Raw genomic sequence first — 26324 nt, 5'->3', positions numbered from 1 at the left:
TGCATCCTGTGGATGGTACACACTGCAGCCACAGTGCACCGGTGGTGAAGGGAGTGAATGTTTAGGGTGGTGGATGGGGTGCCAATCAAGCGGGCTACTTTGTCCTGGATGGTGCCGAGCTTCTTGAGTGTTGTTGGAGCTGCACTCATCCAAGCAAGTGGAGAGTATTCCATCACACTCCTGACTTGTGCCTTGTAGATGGTGGAAAGGCTTTGGGGAGTCAGGAGGTGAGTCACTCGCCACAGAATACCCAGCCTCTGACCTGCTCTTGTAGCCACAGTATTTATGTGGCTGGTCCAGTTAAGTTTCTGGTCAATGGTGACCCCCAGGATGTTGATGGTGGAGGATTCAGCGATGGTAATGCCATTGAATGTCATGGGGGGGTGGTTCGACTCACTCTTGTTGGAGATGGTCATTGCCTGGCACTTGTCTGGCACGAATGTTACTTGCCACTTATCAGCCCCATCCTGGATGTTGTCCAGGTCTTGCTGCATGCGGGCACGGACTGCTGGGTTGAGGGGTTGCACCGAGGGGTTGCGAATGGAACTGAACACTGTGCAATCATCAGCGAACATCCCCATTTCTGACCTTATGATGGAGGGAAGGTCATTGATGAAGCAGCTGAAGATGTTTGGCCCTAGGACACTTCCCTGAGGAACTCCTGCAGCAATGTCCTGGGGCTGAGATGATTGTCCTGCAACAACCACTACCATCTTCCTTTGTGCTAGGTATGACTCCAGCCACTGGAGAGTTTTCCCCCTGAGTCCCATTGACTTCAATTTTACTCGGGCTCCTTGGTGCCACACTCGGTCAAATGCTGCCTTGATGTCAAGGGCAGTCACTCTCACCTGTCCTCTGGAATTCAGCTCTTTTGTCCATGTTTGGAGCAAGGCTGTAATGAGGTCTGGAGCCGAGTGGTCCTGGTGGGACCCAAACTGAGCATCAGTGAGCAGGTTATTGGTGAGTAAGTGCCGCTTGATAGCACTGTCACATTTTCTACATTACAACAGCGGTGACACTTCAAAAAAGTCCTTCATTGGCTGTAAAGCGCTTTGGGATGTCCTGAGGTTGTGAAAGGCACTATATAAAAGCAAGTCTTTCTTTAGCAGTCAGGAGCATGAATGATGAGTGATGTTTTTTCCCTCTCCTTAGCCAAGTGTTGCTGAGGCCAATTACAGTGCCCCTCTCATTGCCCCGGCTGAGATTAACTAATTCAGCAAAATCTTGGGCTCAAACCTGAGACGACCTTGGTCTGTATTGCTCAGTATCTCACTGTGTTGTGCACTTATTCCATGAGAGGCTCGGAGCCACTGTGACTTCCCTAATTGGAAACTAAACTAATTCTAGGATTAATAAGTTTATCTTATTTGTCAGCAAAACAGCTGAGATATTACAAGAAACTTGTGTGGTTTGTTGGAAGTTGTGTTGGTGATGGGGCTTTCTAGATAGTATACAGTTAGCCCGCAAAAAAAAAGGGTGTGCACTGTCACAAAGTATGATACTGAATTTCAGTAGTTCTTCTAAATTGCTATTGTGATGAAGTCAATGGGAGAATGTCATAAACAATTTTGGATGAGCAGCATCTGCTAAATTACGAGTGTGATTACTGCCATTATACTAGGGTTGGAAATCTCTCACTTTTTATTTGTATAAAAACAGAAAATGCTAGAAATACACAGCAGGACAGTATGGATCTGGAAGAGAAAGATGCAACATTTTGGGTGCGACCTTTTATCAGAACATAAAGCACTTGTGTCGCAGCCAGTGTAACTCTGTCACTCTTATGAGATTCATAAGTTAGGCAGCTGTTTTCAAGTCCCTGATATGTAGTCTCTATCCCGGAGGCGTAGTGCGGCCTCTTCCCTCCCCTCCCCCCCCACCCCCCTCCGAGGCGTGGTGCGGCCTCTTCCCTCCCCTCCCCCCCCCCCCCCCCTGTGGCGTGGTGCGGACTGTATCCCTGATGTGTAGTTTCGAAGTGTTTATGCAGTGCTATATATGAAAGATTGGTAGTTTATGGAAAATAAATGATGAGTGCCACCAGCCACATTGTGTGTCCGCTTGACTGCATTGGCAGCAGCCTGGCCTCTTTGTCAGAGGGTTGCAGCTTTGAGCCACAATCTAGGCATTGGATGGAACATTAACTTGAGGACCAACCTGCCTGTTAACAGTGGTTCAGGTATCAGGATGTTGAACATCCAGTAATAATATCCAAAGAGCAGCCGGAAGTCCTGGCCAACATCCCACCCTCAACCAATATTACCAAAAAACAGAGTCAGCACTCTTCTCATGGCTGTGACTGGGATGCTGCTGATGTAGAATGGCTGCTGTGTTTGGCTACATTCGCTGCACATGAAAAAGTCATTTGTTGTGCAAAGGGCTTTGTGATGTTTTGACATAAAAGACCCTCTTTCAATACAAATAGGCAAAATACTGCAGATACTGGAAATCTGAGAAAACCAGAAAAATCTGGAAATATGCAGCAGATCTGTGGAGAAAGTCAGTCAATTGATAATTCACATCTTAAGATCCTGAGGAACCATCTTAATACTTGAAACGTCAACTGATTTCTGTTTCTCCATAGTTGCTGCTTGACCTGCTGAGTATTTCCAGCTTTTTCTGTATCAGTACGAGTACTTTGCATTTTTATTTAACAGAAATAAAATATTTGAGTTTTTGTTCGACGTTCAATAAATGTAATGAATAGAAGAGAGATATGCTATTATAGTTGTTATAACTAAACTAAGTTATCAATAGTTACCATGCACGTTTAGGTGATGGATATTCGATAACATACAATGTCCATGAGTAGATTAGACGCATATGAAAATAAACAGCCCCTCCCCAATAAAAGCTAAGCAGCTAGTCTAATGTTTATATAATTTAATGATGTATTTAATATCAATGACTGGCACAATAATAAATGTGTCTTTTGCATTTTACTTTTTTTGTACTCGTGAGGTTCCTATTTCTAAACTTTCTTTAGATGGAGCCATAAGTGGGAAGACACTTATTGAAATCACTTGTTCAGTTGTTGCCATAGTTGCAGTCGCCTCTTGGCACACTATGTTGAACACCAACTTACAGTGCAGGCAAGCTTATGTTCAAAATGGTGTTGCTGAAGCCTCCATTAGGACTTGATCTTCGTGGGTATTGAGAACGGCAGAGTTTGGGGTATTGGGACACCAGAGACAAGGTAGTTTTTGGGGCTGGGTCCTTCATCCTCTGAGGATTACTTGTTCACCTGGGCAATTACTGTAAGGCTAGCAACTGCAAATACTAATTGAAGTGTGTGTGTGCCTGTCCTGTCTGGTCTGTCTGTCCGTCTTCTGTCCATCTTGTCTGTCCTCTATCTCTCTCTGCCTCTGTCTGTGTGCCTGTCTGTTCTGTGTGCCTGTCTGTGTGTACTGTTTAAATTTCATATTTAACGTTCATATTTTGCAAAGATAAATGCCTTAGATTAAATTTTCAGATGTAAACAGTGTCAAAAGACTCTCCGTATCGGGCTATGTAACATTAATTAGGTACACTATTAACATTCAGTAAACAGGCTGTGTGTGGAGCTGTTTGACTTCAGCATATCGAGGTTTGTGCCTTATGAGTTTTAACGTCAGACTTGTTTGTATGACTCATGTTCAGCTTTTTTTATTGTATTTTATTTGTGTTAGTGATCAAGTTCTTTATCTTACTTTGTTTGTCTTGCACTGGCTGAGTTGCACCAACACCCAGTACTATTGATATCAGACAGCCTGTGTTCTACAACCATGTCATTTGTGGAGCATAAACGGGGTGATTAAGTTCGGGAGTCAAAATTCTGCCGCTATTGAAATGGTAGTTAGACAAACTCCAAGTAAATTTGACAAATAAGTGTGCTTATAGCTTTGAGTTTGTTTCCAAGTTTTAAATCCGTTGCAAAATATCATATAACTCAATGTTATTCATTTGAATACTGTGCACTGCCATAGTTTGTGGTCTATTTAAAACACCTTGCAAAATCAGTGACTAGTTTGTGCCTGTGTACCTCAGTCCCTGTGCGGCCAAGCAAGCTTTCTTTGTATAACCAAAGCTGCATTGTTGCTAGGTAACGTAACGGCTGGCCCTGTGAGGAATCGCACCACAAGTGCTGTGTGTGTAGAGCAATCAGTAACCAGAGAACGGAGTGATGTGTTAGTGGAAGGAAAGGACTTTGTGATCCAAAACCCAAGTTTGTTGGCAAGATTGTAAGATTCTCAGGCAGCTGCTATCACATGATGTATTTGCTTGGCCATAACTTACTTTCCACTGCTAAAGTGTTGCAATGACGAATATATTTTTACACGTATATATAGAAGACTTCCCTGTACCTGCTGGTAACTACTGGTATTTTGTAAACAGTCAAATATTGTTGGGGTGAACCCCCACAGCCCGTGTATTGTTGGGGTGAACCCCCACAGCCCGTGTATTGTTGGGGTGAACCCCCACAACCCGTGTATTGTTGGGGTGAACCCCCACAGCCCGTGTATTGTTGGGGTGAACCCCCACAGCCCGTGTATTGTTGGGGTGAACCCCCACAGCCCGTGTATTGTTGGTGAACCCCCACAGCCCGTGTATTGTTGGGGTGAACCCCCACAGCCCGTGTATTGTTGGGGTGAACCCCACAGCCCGTGTATTGTTGGTGAACCCCCACAGCCCGTGTATTGTTGGTGAACCCCCACAGCCCGTGTATTGTTGGTGAACCCCCACAGCCCGTGTATTGTTGGTGAACCCCCACAGCCCGTGTATTGTTGGTGAACCCCCACAGCCCGTGTATTGTTGGGGTGAACCCCCACAGCCCGTGTATTGTTGGGGTGAACCCCCACAGCCCGTGTATTGTTGGGGTGAACCCCCACAGCCCGTGTATTGTTGGGGTGAACCCCCACAGCCCGTGTATTGTTGGGGTGAACCCCCACAGCCCGTGCATTGTTGGGGTGAACCCCCACAGCCCGTGTATTGTTGGGGTGAACCCCCACAGCCCGTGTATTGTTGGGGTGAACCCCACAGCCCGTGTATTGTTGGGGTGAACCTCCACAGCCCGTGTATTGTTGGGGTGAACCCCCACATCCCGTGTATTGTTGGTGAACCCCCACAGCCCGTGTATTGTTGGTGAACCCCCACAGCCCGTGTATTGTTGGGGTGAACCCTCACAGCCCGTGTATTGTTGGTGAACCCCCACAGCCCGTGTATTGTTGGTGAACCCCCACAGCCCGTGTATTGTTGGTGAACCCCCACAGCCCGTGTATTGTTGGTGAACCCCCACAGCCCGTGTATTGTTGGTGAACCCCCACAGCCCGTGTATTGTTGGTGAACCCCCACAGCCCGTGTATTGTTGGTGAACCCCCACAGCCCGTGTATTGTTGGTGAACCCCCACAGCCCGTGTATTGTTGGTGAACCCCCACAGCCCGTGTATTGTTGGGGTGAACCCTCACAGCCCGTGTATTGTTAGGGTGAACCCCCTCAGCCCGTGTATTGTTGGTGAACCCCCACAGCCCGTGTATTGTGGGTGAACCCCCACAGCCCGTGTATTGTTGGGGTGAACCCCACAGCCCGTGTATTGTTGGGGTGAACCCCCACAGCCCGTGTATTGTTGGGGTGAACCCCACAGCCCGTGTATTGTTGGGGTGAACCCCCTCAGCCCGTGTATTGTTGGGGTGAACCCCCTCAGCCCGTGTATTGTTGGGGTGAACCCCCTCAGCCCGTGTATTGTTGGGGTGAACCCCCTCAGCCCGTGTATTGTTGGGGTGAACCCCCACAGCCCGTGTATTGTTGGGGTGAACCCCCACAGCCCGTGTATTGTTGGGGTGAACCCCCACAGCCTGTGTATTGTTGGGGTGAACCCCAACAGCCCATGTATTGTTGGGGTGAACCCCCACAGCCCGTGTATTGTTGGGGTGAACCCCCACAGCCCGTGTATTGTTGGGGTGAACCCCCACAGCCCGTGTATTGTTGGGGTGAACCCCCACAGCCCGTGTATTGTTGGGGTGAACCCCCACAGCCCGTGTAATGTTGGGGTGAACCCCCACAGCCCGTGTATTGTGGGTGGACCCCCACAGCCCGTGTATTGTTGGTGAACCCCCACAGCCCGTGTATTGTTGGGGTGAACCTCCACAGCCCGTGTATTGTTGGGGTGAACCTCCACAGCCCGTGTATTGTTGGGGTGAACCCTCACAGCCCGTGTATTGTTGGGGTGAACCCCCACAGCTGGCATTTATTGCCCATCCCTAATTGCCCTTGAGAAGGTGGTGGTGAGCCGCCTTCTTGAACCGCTGCAGTCCGTGTGGTGAAGGTTCTCCCACAGTACTGTTAGGTAGCGAGTTCAAGGATTTTGACCCAGCGACGATGAAGGAACGGTGATATATTTCCAAGTCGGGATGGTGTGTGACTTGGAGGGGAACGTGCAGGTGGTGTTGTTCCCATGTGCCTGCTGCTCTTGTTCTTCTAGGTGGTGGAGGTCGTGGGTTTGGGAGGTGCTGTCGAAGAATCTCCTGTTCTGGACTTTCTCTGTTTCTGTAGTGTAAACAGTGCCATTGTTTGGTGCATCAAGCAGAAGAAAGGTTCTGTGAGCTTTGAATCCATGCACACAAAAGATTTTACTTGCTGTGCTTTATCCTCAGGAGGCAGCTGATGGAACTTCGGGAGCAGTACCAGAACAAACAGCAGGCGCACGAGGAGGACAAGCAAAAGCTGAAGGGATTGGAAGAATTTTACCAAGAGCAGATACAGCAGCAGCAGTGCTACGTTGAGGAACTACGCCAGCACATCCAAGCAGCCCAGTCACAGGCAGAACAAGAGCTTGACCACGATCAGGAGCAGCTCAAACAACAAATTGAGCAAAGTATGTCGTCGCAGTCTTTTCCTTAAACACGATTCACTCACTGTTTTGAACAGGAGATTCTAATTGAAATGGGAAGATGTGTTCAGGCCAGCAGGGAAACAAAATAGAATGTTTTGTTCTATTTTGACAAAAAAAAGAAAAATTAGTGCTTTTTCCTTTGGCAGCACCATTTATAGTGCCACTGTGCTCCAGAACTAGCTGCGCCTCTAGCCAAGCTGTTCCAGTACAGCTACAACACTGGCATCTACCCGACAATGTGGAAAATTGCCCAGGTATGTCCTGTCCACAAAAAGCAGGACAAATCCAATCCGGCCAATTACCGCCCCATCAGTCTACTCTCAATCATCAGCAAAGTGATGGAAGGTGTCGTCGACAATGCTATCAAGCGGCACTTACTCACCAATAACCTGCTCACCGATGCTCAGTTTGGGTTCCGCCAGGACCACTCGGCTCCAGACCTCATTACAGCCTTGGTCCAAACATGGACAAAAGAGCTGAATTCCAGAGGTGAGGTGAGAGTGACTGCCCTTGACATCAAGGCAGCATTTGACCGAGTGTGGCACCAAGGAGCTCTAGTAAAATTGAAGTCAATGGGAATCAGGGGGAAAACTCTCCAGTGGCTGGAGTCACACCTAGCACAAAGGAAGATGGTAGTGGTTGTTGGAGGCCAATCATCTCAGCCCCAGGACATTGCTGCAGGAGTTCCTCAGGGCAGTGTCCTAGGCCCAACCATCTTCAGCTGCTTCATCAATGACCTTCCCTCCATCATAAGGTCAGAAATGGGGACGTTCGCTGATGATTGCACAGTGTTCAGTTCCATTTGCAACCCCTCAAATAATGAAGCAGTCCGAGCCCGCATGCAGCAAGACTTGGACAACATCCAGGCTTGGGCTCATAAGTGGCAAGTAACATTCGCGCCAGACAAGTGCCAGGCAATGACCATCTCCAACAAGAGAGAGTCTAACCACCTCCCCTTGACGTTCAACGGCATTACCATCGCCGAATCCCCCACCATCAACATCCTGGGGGTCACCATTGACCAGAAACTTAACTGGACCAGCCATATAAATACTGTGGCTACGAGAGCAGGTCAGAGGCTGGGTATTCTGCGGCGAGTGACTCACCTCCTGACTCCCCAAAGCCTTTCCACCATCTACAAGGCACAAGTCAGGAGTGTGATGGAATACTCTCCACTTGCCTGGATGAGTGCAGCTCCAACAACACTCAAGAAGCTCGACACTATCCAAGATAAAGCAGCCCGCTTGATTGGCACCCCATCCTCCACCCTAAACATTCACTCCCTTCACCACCGGCGCACTGTGGCTGCAGTGTGCACCATCCACAGGATGCACTGCAGCAACTCGCCAAGGCTTCTTCGACAGCACCTCCCAAACCCGTGACCTCTCCCACCTAGAAGGACAAGAGCAGCAGGCGCATGGGAACAACACCACCTGCACGTTCCCCTCCAAGTCACACACCATCCCGACTTGGAAATATATCGCCGTTCCTTCATTGTCGCTGGGTCAAAATCCTGGAACTCCCTTCCTAACAGCACTGTGGGAGAACCGTCACCACACGGACTGCAGCGGTTCAAGAAGGCGGCTCACCACCACCTTCTCGAGGGCAATTAGGGCTGGGCAATAAATGCCGGCCTTGCCAGCGACGCCCACATCCCGTGAACGAATAATAAAAAAAATCTAGAGGCAAGTTGGAAGGGTCAGAAAAACATACCTCTTTAGGTGAAAACAGCTGAACCTGTAGAAGCTGCAGCTCTGCCTGGTTTACCTTGCATGCTTCCTGCTGACTCACTGCTATAAGGTAAATGCAGCATTGAGATATATGGGTTAAATCTATATCCACACCAATTGATCATAAGGTGGAAGCGAGGAAACTTTTTTTTCCTGCATGTGTAGCAGTGAAAGGATAAATGCTGATAAATAAAAAACATTTAGAGAGAGAAACGGACCATATTAACAGCTTGTTTCCACATTCTGTAACTATTTACACCTCCTCTGCATCAACAATCTGAAGGGAGGGAGCTCGAGATCGAGGCTGGAGTGGGGTGGGAAGAGAGGGGCAATTGGGAGGGAGGGAGCTAGAGATTGGGGCTGGAGTGGGGGGAGGTCATTGATCGTGGCAGGGAGGAGAGAGAGGCTTTAGTCGGCAGAGGGGAGGCTGAAGGCTTCCTTGTTGAGCCGGGGGAGGACTCCATCTCCTCCTGGCCCAGCCCTCTCGAGGGCGGGACACTCGCACGGCTCGAAACCCACCATAAAAATGGACACGAGCCTACCTGGCCGGTTCCCCGATTTTTAAATTTTTAACCCCTGACCCTCTCCCGCCCGTTGTGGCAGGTTTAATATCGAGGCCGTTAATTCTGTTTCTCTCTTCCCAGATGTTGCCTGACCTGATGAGTGTTTTCAGCATTTTCTGTTTTTAATTCAGATTTCCAGCATCCGCAGTATTTTTCTTTTGCCACATTAACAGCTGTCTGTTCCTTATTTTTCAGACCAGCTGTGTCTCGCGAATGAAGAGAAACGCTTAGTTTGCCTGGAGCAGCAGCAGCAGCGAGAGCTGGGGATACAGACCGACTCTGCATCGTTTACTGAGTGCGGGGTACAGATCACGCTGGAGACTGAAGAGATCCCTTCAATCGAGCAGGATAGGAAACGACTGATGCAGCTGGAACTGCTGCAGAAACATTCACTGAGGAAAGCGGAGCGAAATATCAGCAAGAAGAGAGTCAAGTACCAGCTGGAGAGAATAGCCAAGAAGCACAAGCTTTTAGAAGCAAAAAAGAACCTGCAACACCTAGAGGCTGCAAGTTTACTCAGCGAGGATCAACTCAAGCAGCCCATAATGAGCAAACCAGGCACTTTACAAACTGGTTCAAATCCAAAACTGATGAGGTGGAACAAATCATTTCCTCCAAACTCATTACCAGCGAGAAGACATTCATTATCTGTTCCTTTACCAGCTAGGAGGCATTCGGATTCAATTGACCTGGTATCACGTCTGTACCCGCAGTATGTACCAGTTTACAGGTATGCTTTTGTTACACAGAAATTAATTTGTTTACAACTCATGTAAGATTCTAAATACATAATTGGGGAAGACAGTTGGACAGCTCTTTTATGCTTTGGAATAAAGTATGTCCTTTAATTTGTTAAAGCAGATTTTAAAAATCAAAGATGCTGTAAATATAGAATAGATTAGCATCTAAAAGGGAAAGAGAGGTTAATATTGAGTTAGCCGTGACTCAGTGGATATCACTCTCGCCTCTTGAGTCAGAAGATCGTGGGTTCAAGTCCCACTCCAGAGACGTGAGCACAAAATCTAGGCTGACACTCCCATTGCAATACTGAGGGAGTGCTGCACTGTCGGAGGTGCCGTCTCTCAGGTGAGATGTTAAACTGTGGTCCCGTAAGCCCTCTCAGGTGGATGTGAACAAGCCTGTGGCACTTTTTCAAAGATGAGCTGGGGAGTTTTCCCAGAAATGTCATGCCGTTTCTCTTGCTCGGTAACACTTCTGTATTAGCACAAAAACTCACTCAAATCTGACTCTGCCAGTACTGCTGCCTCTGCTGGCAGCTCTCTCTGGTGGAAGGGTGGCTCCTGGTTGCTGGTTTTGGATGATTTGGGTCCTGGTTGCTGGTTATGGATGAGCGGGACACGGTTGCTGGTTATGGATGAGTGGGACGCGGTTGCTGGTTATGGATGAGTGGGACGCGGTTGCTGGTTATGGATGAGCGGGACACGGTTGCTGGTTATGGATGAGTGGGACGCGGTTGCTGGTTATGGATGAGCGGGACACGGTTGCTGGTTATGGATGAGTGGGACGCGGTTGCTGGTTATGGATGAGTGGGACGCGGTTGCTGGTTATGGATGAGTGGGACGCGGTTGCTGGTTATGGATGAGTGGGACGCGGTTGCTGGTTATGGATGAGTGGGACGCGGTTGCTGGTTATGGATGAGTGGGACGCGGTTGCTGGTTATGGATGAGTGGGACGCGGTTGCTGGTTATGGATGATTGGGTCCCGGTTGCTGGTGCCTGGCTGACTTCTCCTGGTGGTCAGCTGGCTGTGATTTGGCTGTCTGGTTCCTCGTGGCTGGATGACTGCTGGTTGGCTAGCGTCTAGTGGTGGCCAGCTTGGTTATCTGCTGGATATGAACAGGCTGGCTCATGGTGGTGCCTGGTGGGATAGCTGGTCTAATCTGTACAGCTCAGCTACTAAGTGGATGAAATCACTGAGCTTTAAGGGGAACATATTTTGTCATATGGTGTGACTTTACACCTGATTCCTGGCCTCAGATACCTGAGAGATAGAGAAACATCAGAAGCTGATTGTTTACACTAAGGGAGAGAAGACAGAGGGAATCTTAATGAGGAATTCAAGATTCTTCGGAGTGTTAACGAGTTGAACCCTGAGAAAGTGTTTACTGTGGCCCTGAGCATAACATGAAATCATGATGGGATGATGCTGCGAAGAGGGGATGTGAATGAACAGATCCAATAATACTCTTTCACACAAAGGGTGGTGATTGTTTGGAATGGACTGCCCTGAGAGGCAATGATGACATTAATCACATCAATCATTTTAAGAAAAAAATGGACAGGCATATAAGGGGAAAATCAATTGAGGGATATTGGTAGCAAACTGTGTATCTTGTTTTTGAACCCTGGCCCTGGCCAAATGCCCTGAAATGGTCTTTTCTGGTCCTGTTAATCCCTGTTAAGTAGAATATATAATCATAAAGTGTTTGTGTATATATAAAAAAAGTATACTCAAAACATGACAAAATACACCAAGTAAAGTGTCATGATGTACTACAAACTCGCTTCTAAAATCACTGCTGACACTGGTGACAAAACAGATAGATTGAGATCAATCAAAATAATCATTTCAGGCTGAATGCCCCTTTCCTCTACCCAAGAATTCTTCTACCCCGAGTGTTGTTTAATAATGCATTTTTAGAGGAGGCTAAAGGGTTAAATAAACATTGTCTTTAATATTTATATTTTAATTTTGATTGCTTGGCACTTATGATTTGGTTATTGATGTGTATGTTGTTGAATCCATTTTCAGTAGCCTGAAGATTTGTAAGCTGGGTATAACTGGATCTACTAATCTGTCATCAGGCTATGAGAAACTGATTTAACAACGTAAGAAAGACTTGCATTTCTGTAGTGCCTTTCACCATCTCAGGCCTTCCCAAAGCGCTTTACAGCCAATGAAGTACTTTTGAATTGTAGTCATTGTTGTAGGAAATATTGCAGCCAATTTGTGCACAGCAAGGTCCCACAAACAGCAATGAGATAAATGACCAGATAATCTGTTTTAGATGTTGGCTAAGGGATAATTATTAGCCAGGACACTGAGGAGAACTCCCGCGCTCTCCTTCGAAATAGAGCCATGGGATCTTTCACATCCACCTGAGAGGGCAGACAGGGCCTCGGTTTAACATCTCATCTGAAAGATGGCACATCCAACAATACTGCACTGGAATGATAGCCTGGATTTTGTGCTCAAGTCTCTGGAGTGGGGCTTGAACCCTCGACCTCCTGACTCAGAGGCGAGAGTGATACTCACTGAGCCACAGCTGACACCAATGTAAGTGCCAGGAGGCAGCTCCAAGACACTAGGTTTTCAGAATCTGTATTAAAAGACTGATATTAATGCAACTATAAACAGACTGAATCACAGAAGTAATTAGAAATGATGTGGAAATCAAATATATTTTTTGAAGTGTGACTTTTTAACAATATAATTGCATTTAATGTTTCCAATGCTTTTTACAGTGATTTCCTAAAGAGGAAAAACTCAGCTACCTCATCTCAAACGAAGAAGAACCACAGTTCAGCTCAGAAATCTCTCTCAGTGGAATCTCTGACGAAAATGGCATTGCCCGTTATAAGGAAGCAAGCTTTAAAACGAGGGAGCGACACCATTTCACTTGCTTGGGGCCAATTACATAAGAAACAAAAGGCTGTAGAGCATGAGAAACCCAGAAAGTCCCAAGCCATAAAACAATTAACTGAAAGCACTAATTTCATTAGCAAAGAGCAACCAAAAATGGATGAAACAAGCAGGCCACAGCCAGAAGTCCAACAACTCATCAGTAATGTACCTGAAAATAAAAATTCATTGGGATGCCTGGTCTCCAAGACTAAGATACTTGAATCAGGTTTGATGGAAAGTTCATTAGGTGGCCAAACTACCATGGATAAGTTACTTAAAATAACTAACGAGGACGTGGGGCAGGATTTAACGTGGAAATGTTCGTTCATGAATACTGGCAATAAATCATCACCCTCAAGGGTTTGCAAAAAGCCACCATCGGGACAATTGAGCAGAACCAAAAGGTTCTGCAAGGGGAGTGGCACTCGGGCATCTTCCTCAAGCCAGGAGCAGCTTCCCATCAAGGGGGCTTCCTCAATGGTTGACCTCAATGGACTTTCGGAAGCAGTGCCTCGTCCTGGCAAGGTGAGGAAGTGGCACAGTGTCGAAATACTGAATGCTGGCACTGCTGCCGTCTCTAGCGATTTGCTAGGGGGCTGGTTAGGAGAGGAGGAAGTATCAGACGCTGAAAGCTTGTACTCTGTGGACTCTCTCTCATCTGCATATGCAAATGCTTTAACGGAGCGGTTACAGGAGGAAGAATCGGAGGGACAGCGATGCAACCAGCCTGAGGATTGCAGCGAAAGTGATGAGAGTCAGATGTCCCAGGATTCACTGGTGGACAAGGGTGCTAAACTAGCTGGCGCATTGAATGGCAGTGAACATAATGCTAGTGTCCACTTTTCCCACAATAAGGTAGCAAGGCACAAACTTGCATACAGAGGGAAAAGTATTTCCCTAGACAGCTTAGCTGATGTGGAAGAAACCAGTGACATTTTCAGAATGGATTCAGCTGGGTCAACAGCTTCAGATGAAATGCCTGCTGAAGTGTACTGGAATCTACCTTGGACTCAAGGTGATGGGAATAAAACCTACCAGGCTCCTGAAGAACTAATTGGTAAAAAGGGTGTTGGAGGTCTGAAATTAAAAGGGCGGTGTTTTTATTTGGACAGTAACACAGTGTTGAAGACTACAGACATGGCTAAAAATACACAATTGGAAAATCTGGAGCTTGATAAAAATAATATGGACTCCTTGATCATGACAGATGCTTGGTCATCCTGCGAATCTAGTAACAGGAGTAATATGGAGGTAGATTCATCCGATGATACTCCTGTTCTGACAATCTCACTAGGGAAAACTGATATGTATAGAAATGTGGAGGCTGAACTAACTAAAGAACCAGAAGCTATTTGGATCCATCCTGTGTTTAATTTTGATCCACTGCAGGAGACCATACAGCACGATGCAATTCCTAATTTACACAAGACAACTGCATTCGTTACGCTGGAAGAGGAAAACACATTGCATGCTGAGAACAAAGAGGGCAAATTAGATGGAGAAAAGGATTCAGCCCAAACAAAGGAACTTTTCAGTACTACATCTAGAACTGATGGGGTAACTAAGCAAGGTGCAGGTTGTACTGATCATAACATGGTTTGTGTTATTGAAGTCCTTGATAGTTCAGAAACTGAAACTATACATGTACCAGCAGGAATATCCATTGTACCAGATAGTGTACTTCCTGTGCAGCGATCTTGTTCACCAATGGAATCTAAACAATTTGTAGAGTCTTCTACACCCAACAGTTGTTTGAAACTTAAAACATCTGGTACAGATTTTCATTCAGAAATGGAGGTAACACAGAGAAGACAAAAAGAGAACACACAAACTGAGGGAACCCGCACACGGTGCAGTTTGTTGGGTGACGATGATTATCACAGAAAGTATGATGCACACGGCAGTGCTTCAAGAACGAACGCAACCAAGCTCAATTCCTCATCCAACTTTGAGAAGATAACCATTTCTAGCACTGAGCAATTTATTCTACAAGCAGAAGAGTTACCTTGCCATAGACAATCTCATGATGAGACAGAATCCCAAATCTTCTCCAAATCTTCTTGCTCTCAAACTGTTTGTCATTCCAGTAGCCTTTATAGACTTGTCGTTGGACCATCATTACAGGTGCTAGAACCCAAGATGGTGGAGGAATGTGATGCAGTCGTGGAAAAGGAAGACCTAAACACCCAAAGGACAAAACTAAATAAGTCATCTTTAACTGACAGATTTCTCTACTTAGCTGAAGAAAAGAATGACATTGTAGATAATAGTTTGCTTATTGAGAGTGTGATTCTGTCATCCTCTTTATTACAGAATGAGACCAAACCTATTTTGGAGCTTAGTGCAATGCAAGATATGGATCGTGATATTGTTCACTCAACTTTAATGAAGGATGGAAATAGTCAAACAGAAAACTCAGTTTTAGTACATGAAGGAGACAGACAAATTATAAAACCCATTATAATGCAGGGGGGTCCGGATACAAGATGCGCCGTAACTGAAGAAAAAGACAATTGGGATCTGATGCCTAGTTTAATTATGAAGGAACAGGCTGTTGCTCCACAGAAAGCGAAGAACCACATGAATCTCTCGAGGAACGATAGTGGATATACTTCAACAGAAACTCTCTTAGAGGCTATCAACAATCCAGTGGATTCTGAAACCAAGGTCAGTGAAGTCAAGAGTCTCGATAATGGACATTTACGTATAGAGATTAGCACTGTTTGTTCTGAAGATATCCGGGTGAGAACCAGTGGTGCTTCCTCACAGGAACAAAGTATAGTGAGTGACACTTTGTCTAATGAAAAGGAAGAACGTGTATCAAAAGGCAAAACTAATAAAAGAGAGCTAAGCAAAATTTCATACAATCCTGATCTTGATGACTGCTTGAACTATGAAAGCACTCCATTTAATGGCGACGCACAAGATCAGAAACATAATAACAATGTACTGATAGAAGAAACCTCTGCATTAAATTTTCCTACTTCTGGGCAAAGTGCTCCCAACTCTACTAATGAAGAACCTACAGAAAATGCTTTTGAGAGCAGGATTTGGGATGGATTTAATCTGGATTACAATATTGTGGCAAAATCGAATAGAATCTACAGTATACTTCCGGACAAACTCAACTTTCCTACTGAATCTATTTCAGGGGGTCACCTGCCACAGCCTTTTATCAAAAAGACTGAAAAGATTAACAGGCTAGTTGAAGGTGGATCAGATATATCAAGTGGTCCCAATGTGGAAAGAATCCCTATTATGGAGGGCACGACATGCCACCTAGAAACAACCAATCCACAGATAACCAGGAATGGATTCAAAACTAAAGTTGACCATAAAAAAACAGATGTCAACCAGAAGCATGTTGCCGCTGACGTATTAACAGTCCAATTTATTGAAGAAAGCAGTACGAGAGCAGAAAGATTCCCAAGTGTCAATGTATCTACCACTAATTCCTTACTGGATGGTTTTGAAGATTATGAAGAAATTTGTGTTGGTAATGTTAGTGCAGCAAAACTTAACAAAAGTAACACCATCGTGAATAATGCAGTTCATGAAGGTGTATCTTATTTTGATCACAGTCTTCCAACAGATCTGACTGAAGATTCAGTAAATATGACAGGTGCTGGATTTTTAGGGGAATCTGAAGTCACTGTTGAAGAGCAAATTGGTTCTGCAGGAACTTTCAAAGATTTTGTTGAGAGAACTGGTCGTGCAGGAGGAGAAGTGTTCGATAGAGACGCTGAATGTGAGCAGAAGAGAATTATTTGTGCCAAATTAATTCACAGTGTAGCATGTGACTATGTAGAACAGAGCAAGTCAAAGGAGAACAGTGTTGTATGTGGTGGAGCAGAAAAAGTTGGCAACAATTTTGATACAACTGACAATTATTTTCAAACAATATCTGTGGTGACCGGCAGATCCAGTGTGGCAGAAACAGATGGCAATACCAGAACAACCAGTGTTAAATTAGCAGGTGACTCAGAAATGTATGTCCTTTCTACTTTACAAGAAATCAGGACCACATGTACAGCTAAAGGTGGAAAAGATCCTAATGAAGTAATATCCTTTGATGAGGGTTTTGAAAAATTGAGTGAGGAAGGCAATGGTGAAGCAAGAGCATTTCAAAAGAGAACAGAAATGAGAAGAGACGGGGTATCTGGAGGCTTCAGCTCTTCTAAACATTGCTTAGAACAAACTTGCACTACAAAGTCTATTAAGGAAAATGATGACACAGTTGATGGAGCAGTTAAGGAGAGACCTCAGTTATGTGATTGGACTTGCACAGAAGCTTGTGGCACAGCAGAAGCATCAAGGGTAGCATTTCAGAGCGAGATCAATGCTTGTTATGATGCCAGTTGTACAAGAAATGAGGCAGGACAAGCCAAACAAGAGCACTCTGTAGTAGCTCAGAACGTTCTAATGGAAAGCAAGAACCATCAAACCCTTAATCTGGAAAAAGTGCACAGCACTGAAACAGTCTCAAACCAAACATGGCCAAAGTTTGGTCATGAACTTGAAAAGGGAACTGATTTCCTAAGACATCTAACTGAGGAGAGGAATGAAAAGCTGACAAATATGGTTCAGGATGTGTGCAGATTATGTCTTGAATCTGACCAGGAAGGAGATGCGGCAGAGTTAATTCAAAAGGATAACCTAATTGATGTTGAATTTGAGGGCAGGACTAATGACAGCAATGCCCCTGATATAAGTTGCATAACAGGAACTGTAGATAATCAATCGCCCCTCATGGTGGATGACTGTACTGCAGATTGGAAGGAGATCACTGAACCTACAAGTGCATATCAAGGTGCTACCAATATGATCACTGAAGTTACAGAGACAATGACTAAAAACTATGAAAATGTCAAAGGCTTAGCTGAAAGTAAAAACCCAATAGAAACCAGAAGCAGTGCTGAACAAAATGGAACAGCTTTGTTAATTTACAGTGACAGTCAAGAGACCAAAATGGCTACCACTCAGATAGTGGAAGAATCAATACCATACGTGGGCACTGACTATGCTCCCCAGCAAAATCATTCTCATCAATTCTCGTCTCCAAGATCTGTTGAAGGTACTAAAAATACTGATAAAATTGTGGACACAAATTCAAAAAAACCCCAAACAAGAAAGGAGCAGCACATTTTGTGTGAAGAAAAAATGCTAAACTTCAGTGGGACTGAAACTGAAGATAGAGACTCCATCAAAAATCCTAGTTCAGTTATTAGAACCTGCACGCGCGACAATCAGGCAACACTCTGCTTTCACATTTCTTTAGGTATGGCACAGGCAAGTGAAGTTAGACCAATACTTGCAGACAGATATTCCCAGGATCTGCAGCAGGAAGATGTCACAACCACAGCCATAGGAGATGAAGTAGATGAGCCATCCTCTCCAAAGATTCCTAAATCTGTAAAATCAGCTGTGAGTTGTATAAATACCTCTAACAATGAAGAACAAAAGCTATCACAAGAGGAAATACCATGTGTGATAAAAAAGTCAGACTCTGAGACACTCCAAGACACACAGATGTTTGAAACTGTTCCATGTCAAGGGAGTACTGATGGGCATGAAAGCAGTTTGGCAGCTTCACAGTGTGATATTGCTGAGCACTCATTAAACGGTCAGCAACTGTGGACAAGTGGTCATGAATATACACAAGTAGGAAGATTAGAGAACCATGCAATCATGGATCCTAAAAAGAGGAAGCAATCTAAAACTTCTCCAGGTCATCAGAACAATAACTTAATAGCTGATTCTGGCACTGATTCTGGAGAACATAATTTGATCTCCAGTCAGGATGGCTCTCTAGCTGATGAAGATTTTCCTTCGAGGAGGAGGCTGAACCATAAATTGTCCAGTGAAAATATCCCACAGCAACAGGTAGCTGAAAGCAGAGTTATTATTGACAGTGCTACTTGTTCCAAGGACACCATTTTACTGCGGGGCAATGAACCAAGTACGTCATATAAAGATAGCATGTCGATTTCACAGCCAACAGGAAACATCCAAGACACAGCTACCTCAAAATCAAGTCGGAATATGATTGAAAGGCAAGATATGAATAGTGGTGTGGGGTCACCCCAGTCCTGTTTTGTCTTTAAATGCAGTCTTCAAGAAATCAATGAAGAAAAGGCCAGTGCAGGTGATTGCCAAGTTAACAGCACCATCTGCAGGAAGTCAAAATATTTGGCACCAGGGAGATCGGTTTGTGCAGTACCAAGTCAGGATATAGTTTTAAAGGAGGTGATAGGTAGACATGTAATGTGGTGCCAACTTGATGCAACAGCTATTTCTGATGTGAGTGATGTTCAGACTGATCTGCAGGCAGCAAAAGTATTAGTTCATTCGGACCAGGCCATGTTTGCTGACCACCATTTGAGAAAGGCTGGTGATGAGACACTCGCTAATCACAAGCAGAAAACTTCTGGTAAAAATATAGTTTGTTCAGATGCAATTGTGACAAATTTGGGCACTGTAGATGCCTTGACTTTATCTCAAAAGCAAAATATTTTTAAAGGCCATCAATCACCCTTGTTTTTGCACGATCAGAATACATGCAATGCAGATTTTTTAGCCTCTGGCTTCAATGCTGAATCTTCCCCTCAGACTTTCCAAGGTGCCCTGAAAATTCATAGCACTGATGTCCGTCAGAATACATCTGTCACGAGCAGCTTACTGCAACAAGGCAAAATGTTTCAGAGCCAAACTGAAGGTGTTAGAACAAGTTCTCTGCAAGATATTTCCCAGTTGGATAGAAGTCAGGTTGTACATGGGAAATCTGAAGTATCCGCAGCAAATTCATTTGCCTATCAGCATGTGAGCGGGTGTACATCTCCCGAAGCAGTCCCACTGAAACAAGAAGAAAAGGAGGTCCAAAGTGAACGGAGGTTGTATGTATGTGAAGAAAACCCAATTGAAAGTCAGACACTAGATGGTGATACAAAGAATGCCACCTTGCCTAGATCAGCTGGGTTAAGCTCCTTGGAAAGCACATTACGTTCTGAGCTGTTAAAGAAACATCCTGCAGCAAGAAAGGACCAGGCCCACGTTCAACAAGCACTTCAGCAATCTGTTCAAGAGCAATCTTCAAACACCACTGGATTGCCAGTATATTATCCGTTAAAGGCAGAAACTAAATGCCATGACGTCCAGTTCTTAAATGCTGACTGTGTAAATACATTCAAACCGCAAAGCTTCAGTGAACCATATGGCCACCAGAAACAAAATGACTTGTGTTGCAGAACGGAAGAGGAGGATTCTTCAGTGAGTTTGATTGACGGAGACCTTGTTGGGATGGGTGTTTCAGAGCTATCTGAGAATTCTTTAAACTTGTGTATAACAATTTCAGAACGGCCAGTGACAGTTCCTTTAGTTACGTGCAGAGAAGAGTCTGTTATAGCTGATGGTACGGCTTCTTCTGAAACAGTTGGGTGTGCTGAAAACCATAATGATAATGATGCACCTGACTCAACGAATAATGGGTTAAGCAGGAAGGAAGAAATTGGTAGTGAAAGGTATCAAGAAACACAGTTACTGCTGGAAAAAGAACTGAATTCTTTTAAGCAAGAATTGGTTTACAATGGAAATAGGTTATCATTGGATTCTCACAATAAAAATCATGAAGTCTTAGTTAATATTAAGGAGGAAAATAAGTCAAAGTGCCCCGCCGAAGCTGACTTCAAGCTTCAATATGTACTTGAACGCAGTAACAAGCCCAGTGTTGAAACCCATATGCAGCAAAGGGTTGAGACCGCTGCATCAGAATGCAGATCAGAAATGCACCACAGTGACAGCTGTGCAGAGTTGTGCACCCCTGTCCATGAGGCCCATGTACGAGAACAGTCAGTATCACAATCAAAACAGACTCAAAATCAATTGGCCCCTGGACATAAACTTGGAAATGAATCCAAATTGCAAGTAGAGGATCTGCACGAGACTTGTGCTGCTCAGGTAATAGCTGAAACATACAACGAAGAAGAATTTTCTTCTAGTGAACGTGGTGACCTGCCAGTCATCCAAATAGATGGCAGTGATCTCAGTTCTGATGTGTATGAACAGAATGAGGATTCAGTCCTAAAGTGCAAGCAGATTGGAGAGTTAGGTTCTCAGTCACTTGAAAGCAGTAAATGTACTGAAATCGATGGAACTTGCCATACCACTGATTTTTCAGTACTGTCAGATTCTTGTAGCAGTGGCTGTTCTATGTGCTCTTCAGTAACCCAAGTAGATGAAGTTGATACTGAAGAACATGGTTCTTCCAATTCAGAGTTGTTGGATGGTTCAGATGCGAGACATGGCATAAATACAGCTAATGCTCTAAAGAAGAAATCACAGAGGCTTAAAAGAATGAAACTGAAGACAACTGCAGAAGAAACTAAGGGCTCATCGAGTTCAGGTGAAGAAATTGACATTGAATTCCTTTCACTTAAAGAGCTTCGAAGCAGGCGGTGTGGGAGGGTTCTCAACAGGTCGCAGTCATATGTCTGTAATTGTAAAGAGTCAATGAATACCACTAAACTGGAAAGTTGTGGAGAGGTATCGAGGGCAGCGCTATTGAAGCAGAGACTATCGGTACCAGTTGTCCAGGTGTCTTCTTCCAATGTTGATTTCGTGATGCAAGGTTCCAATGGGAACAGACTTGCTGCAGTACTGATCGCTAAACCTTTAGATGCATTAAATCCAAGTGTTGATCCACTATCACCGTGTGGAAAAGAGGTTGTATACCAAACGGAAGTACATGCAGAAAGGGATATGGACAGAAAACATGGCCAGTCCAAGTTAGGTCTTCAGCCCGAGCTTATAAGAGAGAGGGTTTTGGTGAATACAGATTCATACATGCCTGCTTGTGATGCAGGAGTCCATTCCAGGCTGACTTTACCTTCCTGTAATCAAGACCAAAGGAATCAATCAATCAAACAACAAGGCGATGATGGTCACACCCCAGCGACAATTAATGAATTTCATCAAAGAAACTTTACTGAACGAAAACTCAAAGATCAGCAGTTTTCTGAAGTAGAACTGAGTTTCCATGAAAAGAAAGACCCAATGCATTTTGCTTCCAGTGATATTAATCCATACATCCATCAGTGGCAATGCGATGAATTGAACAAAGCCCATTGGAAACAGTGTGCTTTTGGAAGTGCAAGCAATGTGTGCAGTGTCCAGTCAAAAGTAAGTAGTCCTGGTAATGTTATGAGATGTTCCAGTGTCGACAATGGATTGAATGTTCAAAATTCTCCCTTTAATTCACATTTAAGTTCATATGCCAATGCAAGAGCAATATCCGGCACACTAAGTAATATAGGTGACTTCCGAGTGGAGAATTTTGAAGCTACATACCCTGGCAGTAATGGTCTTGATGGAGATACCTATCAAATTTCTTGTGACCCACCTATGGCCACTTCATTCATCAGATCGTCACAATTTCCAAGTTGTTCTTCTGGATTAGAAAACGTACGATCACAGGTCGATGAAATTGTACTCCTTTACCCATTGGACTTCGCGTCTTCTGCAAAGTCAGCCTCCGATGGGTCTTTGAAACTGACCTGCAACCACGAAACACAAACATCGGGTGGAGTGAGACACCAGAAGCTGTCTAGACACCGGAGAAGCTACACCCAAATTCCAACACAGACACCCGCACGACAAGGCCCCTGGTCAAGTGTTCAGAATCTTTCTGTCCATCTTTCACAGCTTCTCCATAACACCACAGAGCTGTTGGGTAATATCCATGCAAACACAGACCGTTCAAATCAAACCACTTCAACACCTAATCAAAACCGTGGTACGTCAGAAGCAACCAGCAAGGCAGACAGTTGTACCCAGACAGCAGTGGATGTAGCCATTCAGACAGAAATATTATCTCATGAAGTTGACAGAGATAGCCAGGAAATTCAAAGAAAGGAAGTGCAGCGATCGCCAGAGGTTAATGTTATTGTTAAAGTGATTGGTTCAGATGTTAATGTGTCTCAAGAACACACAAATGTGACATTAACACTACAGGAACGAAAGCAGAACTGTAGTGTGTCAGACCTTAACACTCATCATGCCATTTTGAGCCAATCACTTTGTTCTCCTCCTCTCTCTGATGGTGGAAATTCATCTGCCAGGACCTCAACCCCTGCCTTGCTAGATGCTCCGAAACCCGTAGCAGACTCTTTGCAACTTTCTCCCTTCAGTCCAGGTGTTTCACCGGTCGCAGCATCTTCACAGACATCGATACGCAGTGACCGTGCGCACAGTACAGGTAGCAACTCTTTGGAAAGCACATCAGAATTTGCAAAGATGGAAACTAATTATCCCAGACTTGAAGATCGAGAAATGGAGAGCTTTGCACAAGGTCTCCAAGCTGAACATGAACCTGCTTCTGCTAATATAAAGCCAAGTGTTCTAGTGGACCGAGCATCATCCCCTATTCAAACATTGGAAGCTGGGTCAGGGAAGCAGAGATCTCGTAGCAAATCCTTTCTGTGTCTTCAAGATGCAGATTCTCGTGAACTGCAACATTCTGTACATTGGCAAAGGCCTGCTTCTTGGTATGGTTTTAATGAAAAACAGCAAAGAAAGATTAATTTCACACAAATGGAATCAGAAAGTGAACAGAAGATAGAAATAAATGATGGTGTGACTTTGGTTCAGTCAAATGAGCAAAGTAAATGGACACCACATGTTTTGTCATTAGTTCAACGAGAGAGTGAAGCACAGTACCAGGGCACAGTCCAATCCAAAGGCTCATCTGTAAGGTCAGAAGCAGCAAAGACTTGCAATGAACATCTTATGAACGTGTCAACTGCTATGAACAAGCCAGGGTACAATTGTCAGTGTGAAAAAAATGTGATGCGAGTAGGTCATGTGGTTAAACGTTGTCGCTCAACAGAGTCCAAGGAAACTGAGCCACAATTGGTTCTTCAAAAGGTTCAGATGCCCTGTACCTCAAACACTGATGGAAGAAAGGAGAGTGGAGCAGCAGATGCTTCTGCTTTTCAACCAACTTATCCGAATAATCCATTGGTTTCCTTTCCTCCCACTCTAAGTGAAATCAATGATGGCTCCACGAGGCTATTTGGAAGGATCTTTCATAGATCTCCCAGTGTGTCTTCCGTACAGCACGGTCCTCTTTCTGAAGATGTGGTAGACTTTTATGAACAAAAGTGTATAACACTACAGGATCAAACTAGACACCAAGATGACTCCATGAATCATTGTAATTCCATGTCAGATGCAATTCCCGGGACATCCATAATGAGCGAAGTGACAATCGAATTTGCCAGTGAAGATGCCCAATCCTTAGTTTCAAGTGAGTGCAACACAGAAGTGCTTCTGAATGAGAATCCCTCCATAACTGGCTACAACAGGCCACAAATGTCCAATTCTGGGGCAGCGAACTGCAGAGGTCCAGAAGACTTACCTTTGCACAACAAGTTCTGCAACTGGTCTGGGGTCCACTATAGACCTCCGTCAACAACAAGTTTTAATAGCACGGTCATCAGTCCACACAGACAGGCAGAGAAAAAGCAAACCAGAGACGCAGTTACAGAAATGGTGGACTTCAAATCAGAAGCTCACGGAGAAAGGCAGAAGGAAATTGAAAGCTTGCGCCAAGAACGTGCTCAGATCATGTCAGGAATACACCTGGACTTAAACCAGCACCAACTGACGGTGGAACTCACTGAAGCGAAGCTGAACTATGGCCTGGGGGAAACGGACGCTTTGCTAAGAATACTCCAGAGTGGAGCAGCAGATGACTTGAACGTTCCTATAAGGCAGCAGCTTTACGACAGGTAAATGAAAAGCTTACTAAGAAATTGTAATGTATTTACATTTACTGCCCAGTCGCATGCTCAACAGTTGAAAAACTCATGATTTGATGTGGAAATCTAGTCCAGTGTCGCCCGGAACCAATTCATCCAGCGTGATCTCCACTGTAGTTTACTGCCTATAATTGACTTTATTTTTTCCATAAAGACTAATGATTTCATATCTTTCATATATTACATCTTTGCCATTTATAAATCATCCGGTGCTTTTATTGATCTTCCCCGTCACAATTTGTTTTCTCCCCTCCTATTTATTTCCTTTGCCCAAACATCAGATGACTTGCTCTCGGGTTCCTGCCGGGAAGCTGCCAACAGCCAGTAGGTGATCCATGGAAGTGGCTTAAATCACAATCCCCTCTCTACGTGTACTTCACAATGTGACCAGTATTGGGGACTGGCCATATGGGAAATCACATAGAAACTATTTTTTTTGCTCGTCCCACTCTGGTACTCCACAAACCTTGATAAAATCTGAAACTTCCCAACAGTCTGAAGATCATAAAATCATATAGCACAGAAGGAGGCGATTCGGCCCTTCATTCCAGTGCCGGCTCTTTGAAAGAGTTACCCAATTTGTCCCATTCCCCAGCTCTTTCCCCATATTCCTGAAAATTTTCCTTTTTAAGTATTTATCCAATTCCCTCTTGAAAGTTACTATTGAATCTGCTTCCACCGCCCTTTCAGGCAGTGCATTTCAGATCATAACAACTTGCTGTGTAAACAAATGTCTCCTCATCTCCCCTCTGGTTCTTTAGCCCATTATCTTAAATCTCGTGCCCTGGTGTTAGCGGCCTCACTGCCCTGTTAATCCCGACCACAGAGCCGCACCATTTGAAAGGGGCCTAAGTCTGGGCATCTGAAGTTTCAGACGGTAGACCCCCATCAATATGCATTCTCTGATAATTCCGACGGGTGTCGGGCCAGGAGTAAAAAAAAATTGTGATCATTTATGCCAGGGTGAAAACTGAATATAAAAAGATAGTTTGACTGTGATAATCCAATCTGTGTAATTGTATGAAAGTTGAGAGTATAACACTCCAGACATCACACTTTGTATAAATACAGACACCAACAATTCACAACAGAGAACGGCTGTTATTTCCTGCTGCTCTTTCTGACCCTGAGTTGACGAGAGGAGCCAAGAAAGTGCTAATCGAGAGAAAGCTCGAATGGACCTCGGGGCCTGTTTAGACCTTTTCTCTTCAAGGAGTACCTGAGTGGTGGCCTTAAAGGGACAGGCCAGGTTAACAGCTAAAGATCACAGTCATGCTGTAAATCCCACACTACCTGTGAACAACACATGGGAGATCCAGCTATTTCATCCATACTTAGAACTGTATGCATAGGTATGGTGTGTAAATGACAAATTGTCATGGCTTGTGCACCAAAGCAAGCAGCTTTTGTTACTTTTCAGCCTGGCATAAACGACCACAAATATGATCTAGACCTTTTACTACAGGGGTAATTTTCTAGAAGAAAGCTGAAGATATATTGGCTCAAATAACATAGCACGCTGTAGATAACAAGTCCTTAATATTGCCTCCTGTCTTGTAAACTTAAAGTACAATTACAGTACTTTATGCTGTGGTAATAAATGTCATTATCTGTTAGTATTTGCGGCTTTAAACTGCAGTTACCTTGTAACTGTATATAAAAAGGATCATGGGAACAGGAGTAGGCCATTCAGCCCTTTGAGCCTGT

The 26324-nt window shown here is 44.6% G+C and overlaps 2 protein-coding genes across 3 annotated transcripts in view; both read left to right on the top strand.

Moving 5' to 3' along the window:
• LOC137326393 (stAR-related lipid transfer protein 9-like) overlaps positions 1-13758 on the top strand; it is a gene marked incomplete at its 3' end in the record, with an annotated part of 232894 nt that extends 219136 nt beyond the window's left edge. Inside the window, exons 22-24 of the mRNA XM_067991435.1 lie at positions 6628-6848; positions 9355-9889; positions 12645-13758. Of these exons, the coding sequence (XP_067847536.1) occupies positions 6628-6848; positions 9355-9889; positions 12645-13758 (1870 nt within the window). The remainder of the gene's footprint in view (positions 1-6627; positions 6849-9354; positions 9890-12644) is intronic.
• Positions 13759-13770: 12 nt separating this feature from the next.
• LOC137326228 (uncharacterized) overlaps positions 13771-26324 on the top strand; it is a 33053-nt gene continuing 20499 nt past the window's right edge. For both annotated transcript variants that reach the window (XM_067991126.1, XM_067991125.1), the window contains exon 1: positions 13771-24587. In XM_067991126.1, coding sequence (XP_067847227.1) covers positions 13780-24587 — 10808 coding nt within the window. In that variant the 5' untranslated portion in view covers positions 13771-13779. The remainder of the gene's footprint in view (positions 24588-26324) is intronic.

This window comes from Heptranchias perlo, chromosome 10, assembly GCF_035084215.1.
Source record: "Heptranchias perlo isolate sHepPer1 chromosome 10, sHepPer1.hap1, whole genome shotgun sequence".
Taxonomy (NCBI): Eukaryota; Metazoa; Chordata; class Chondrichthyes; order Hexanchiformes; family Hexanchidae; genus Heptranchias; species Heptranchias perlo.
The sequence above is the reverse complement of the archived record's forward strand: the minus strand, read 5'-3'. Positions and strand labels throughout refer to the sequence as shown.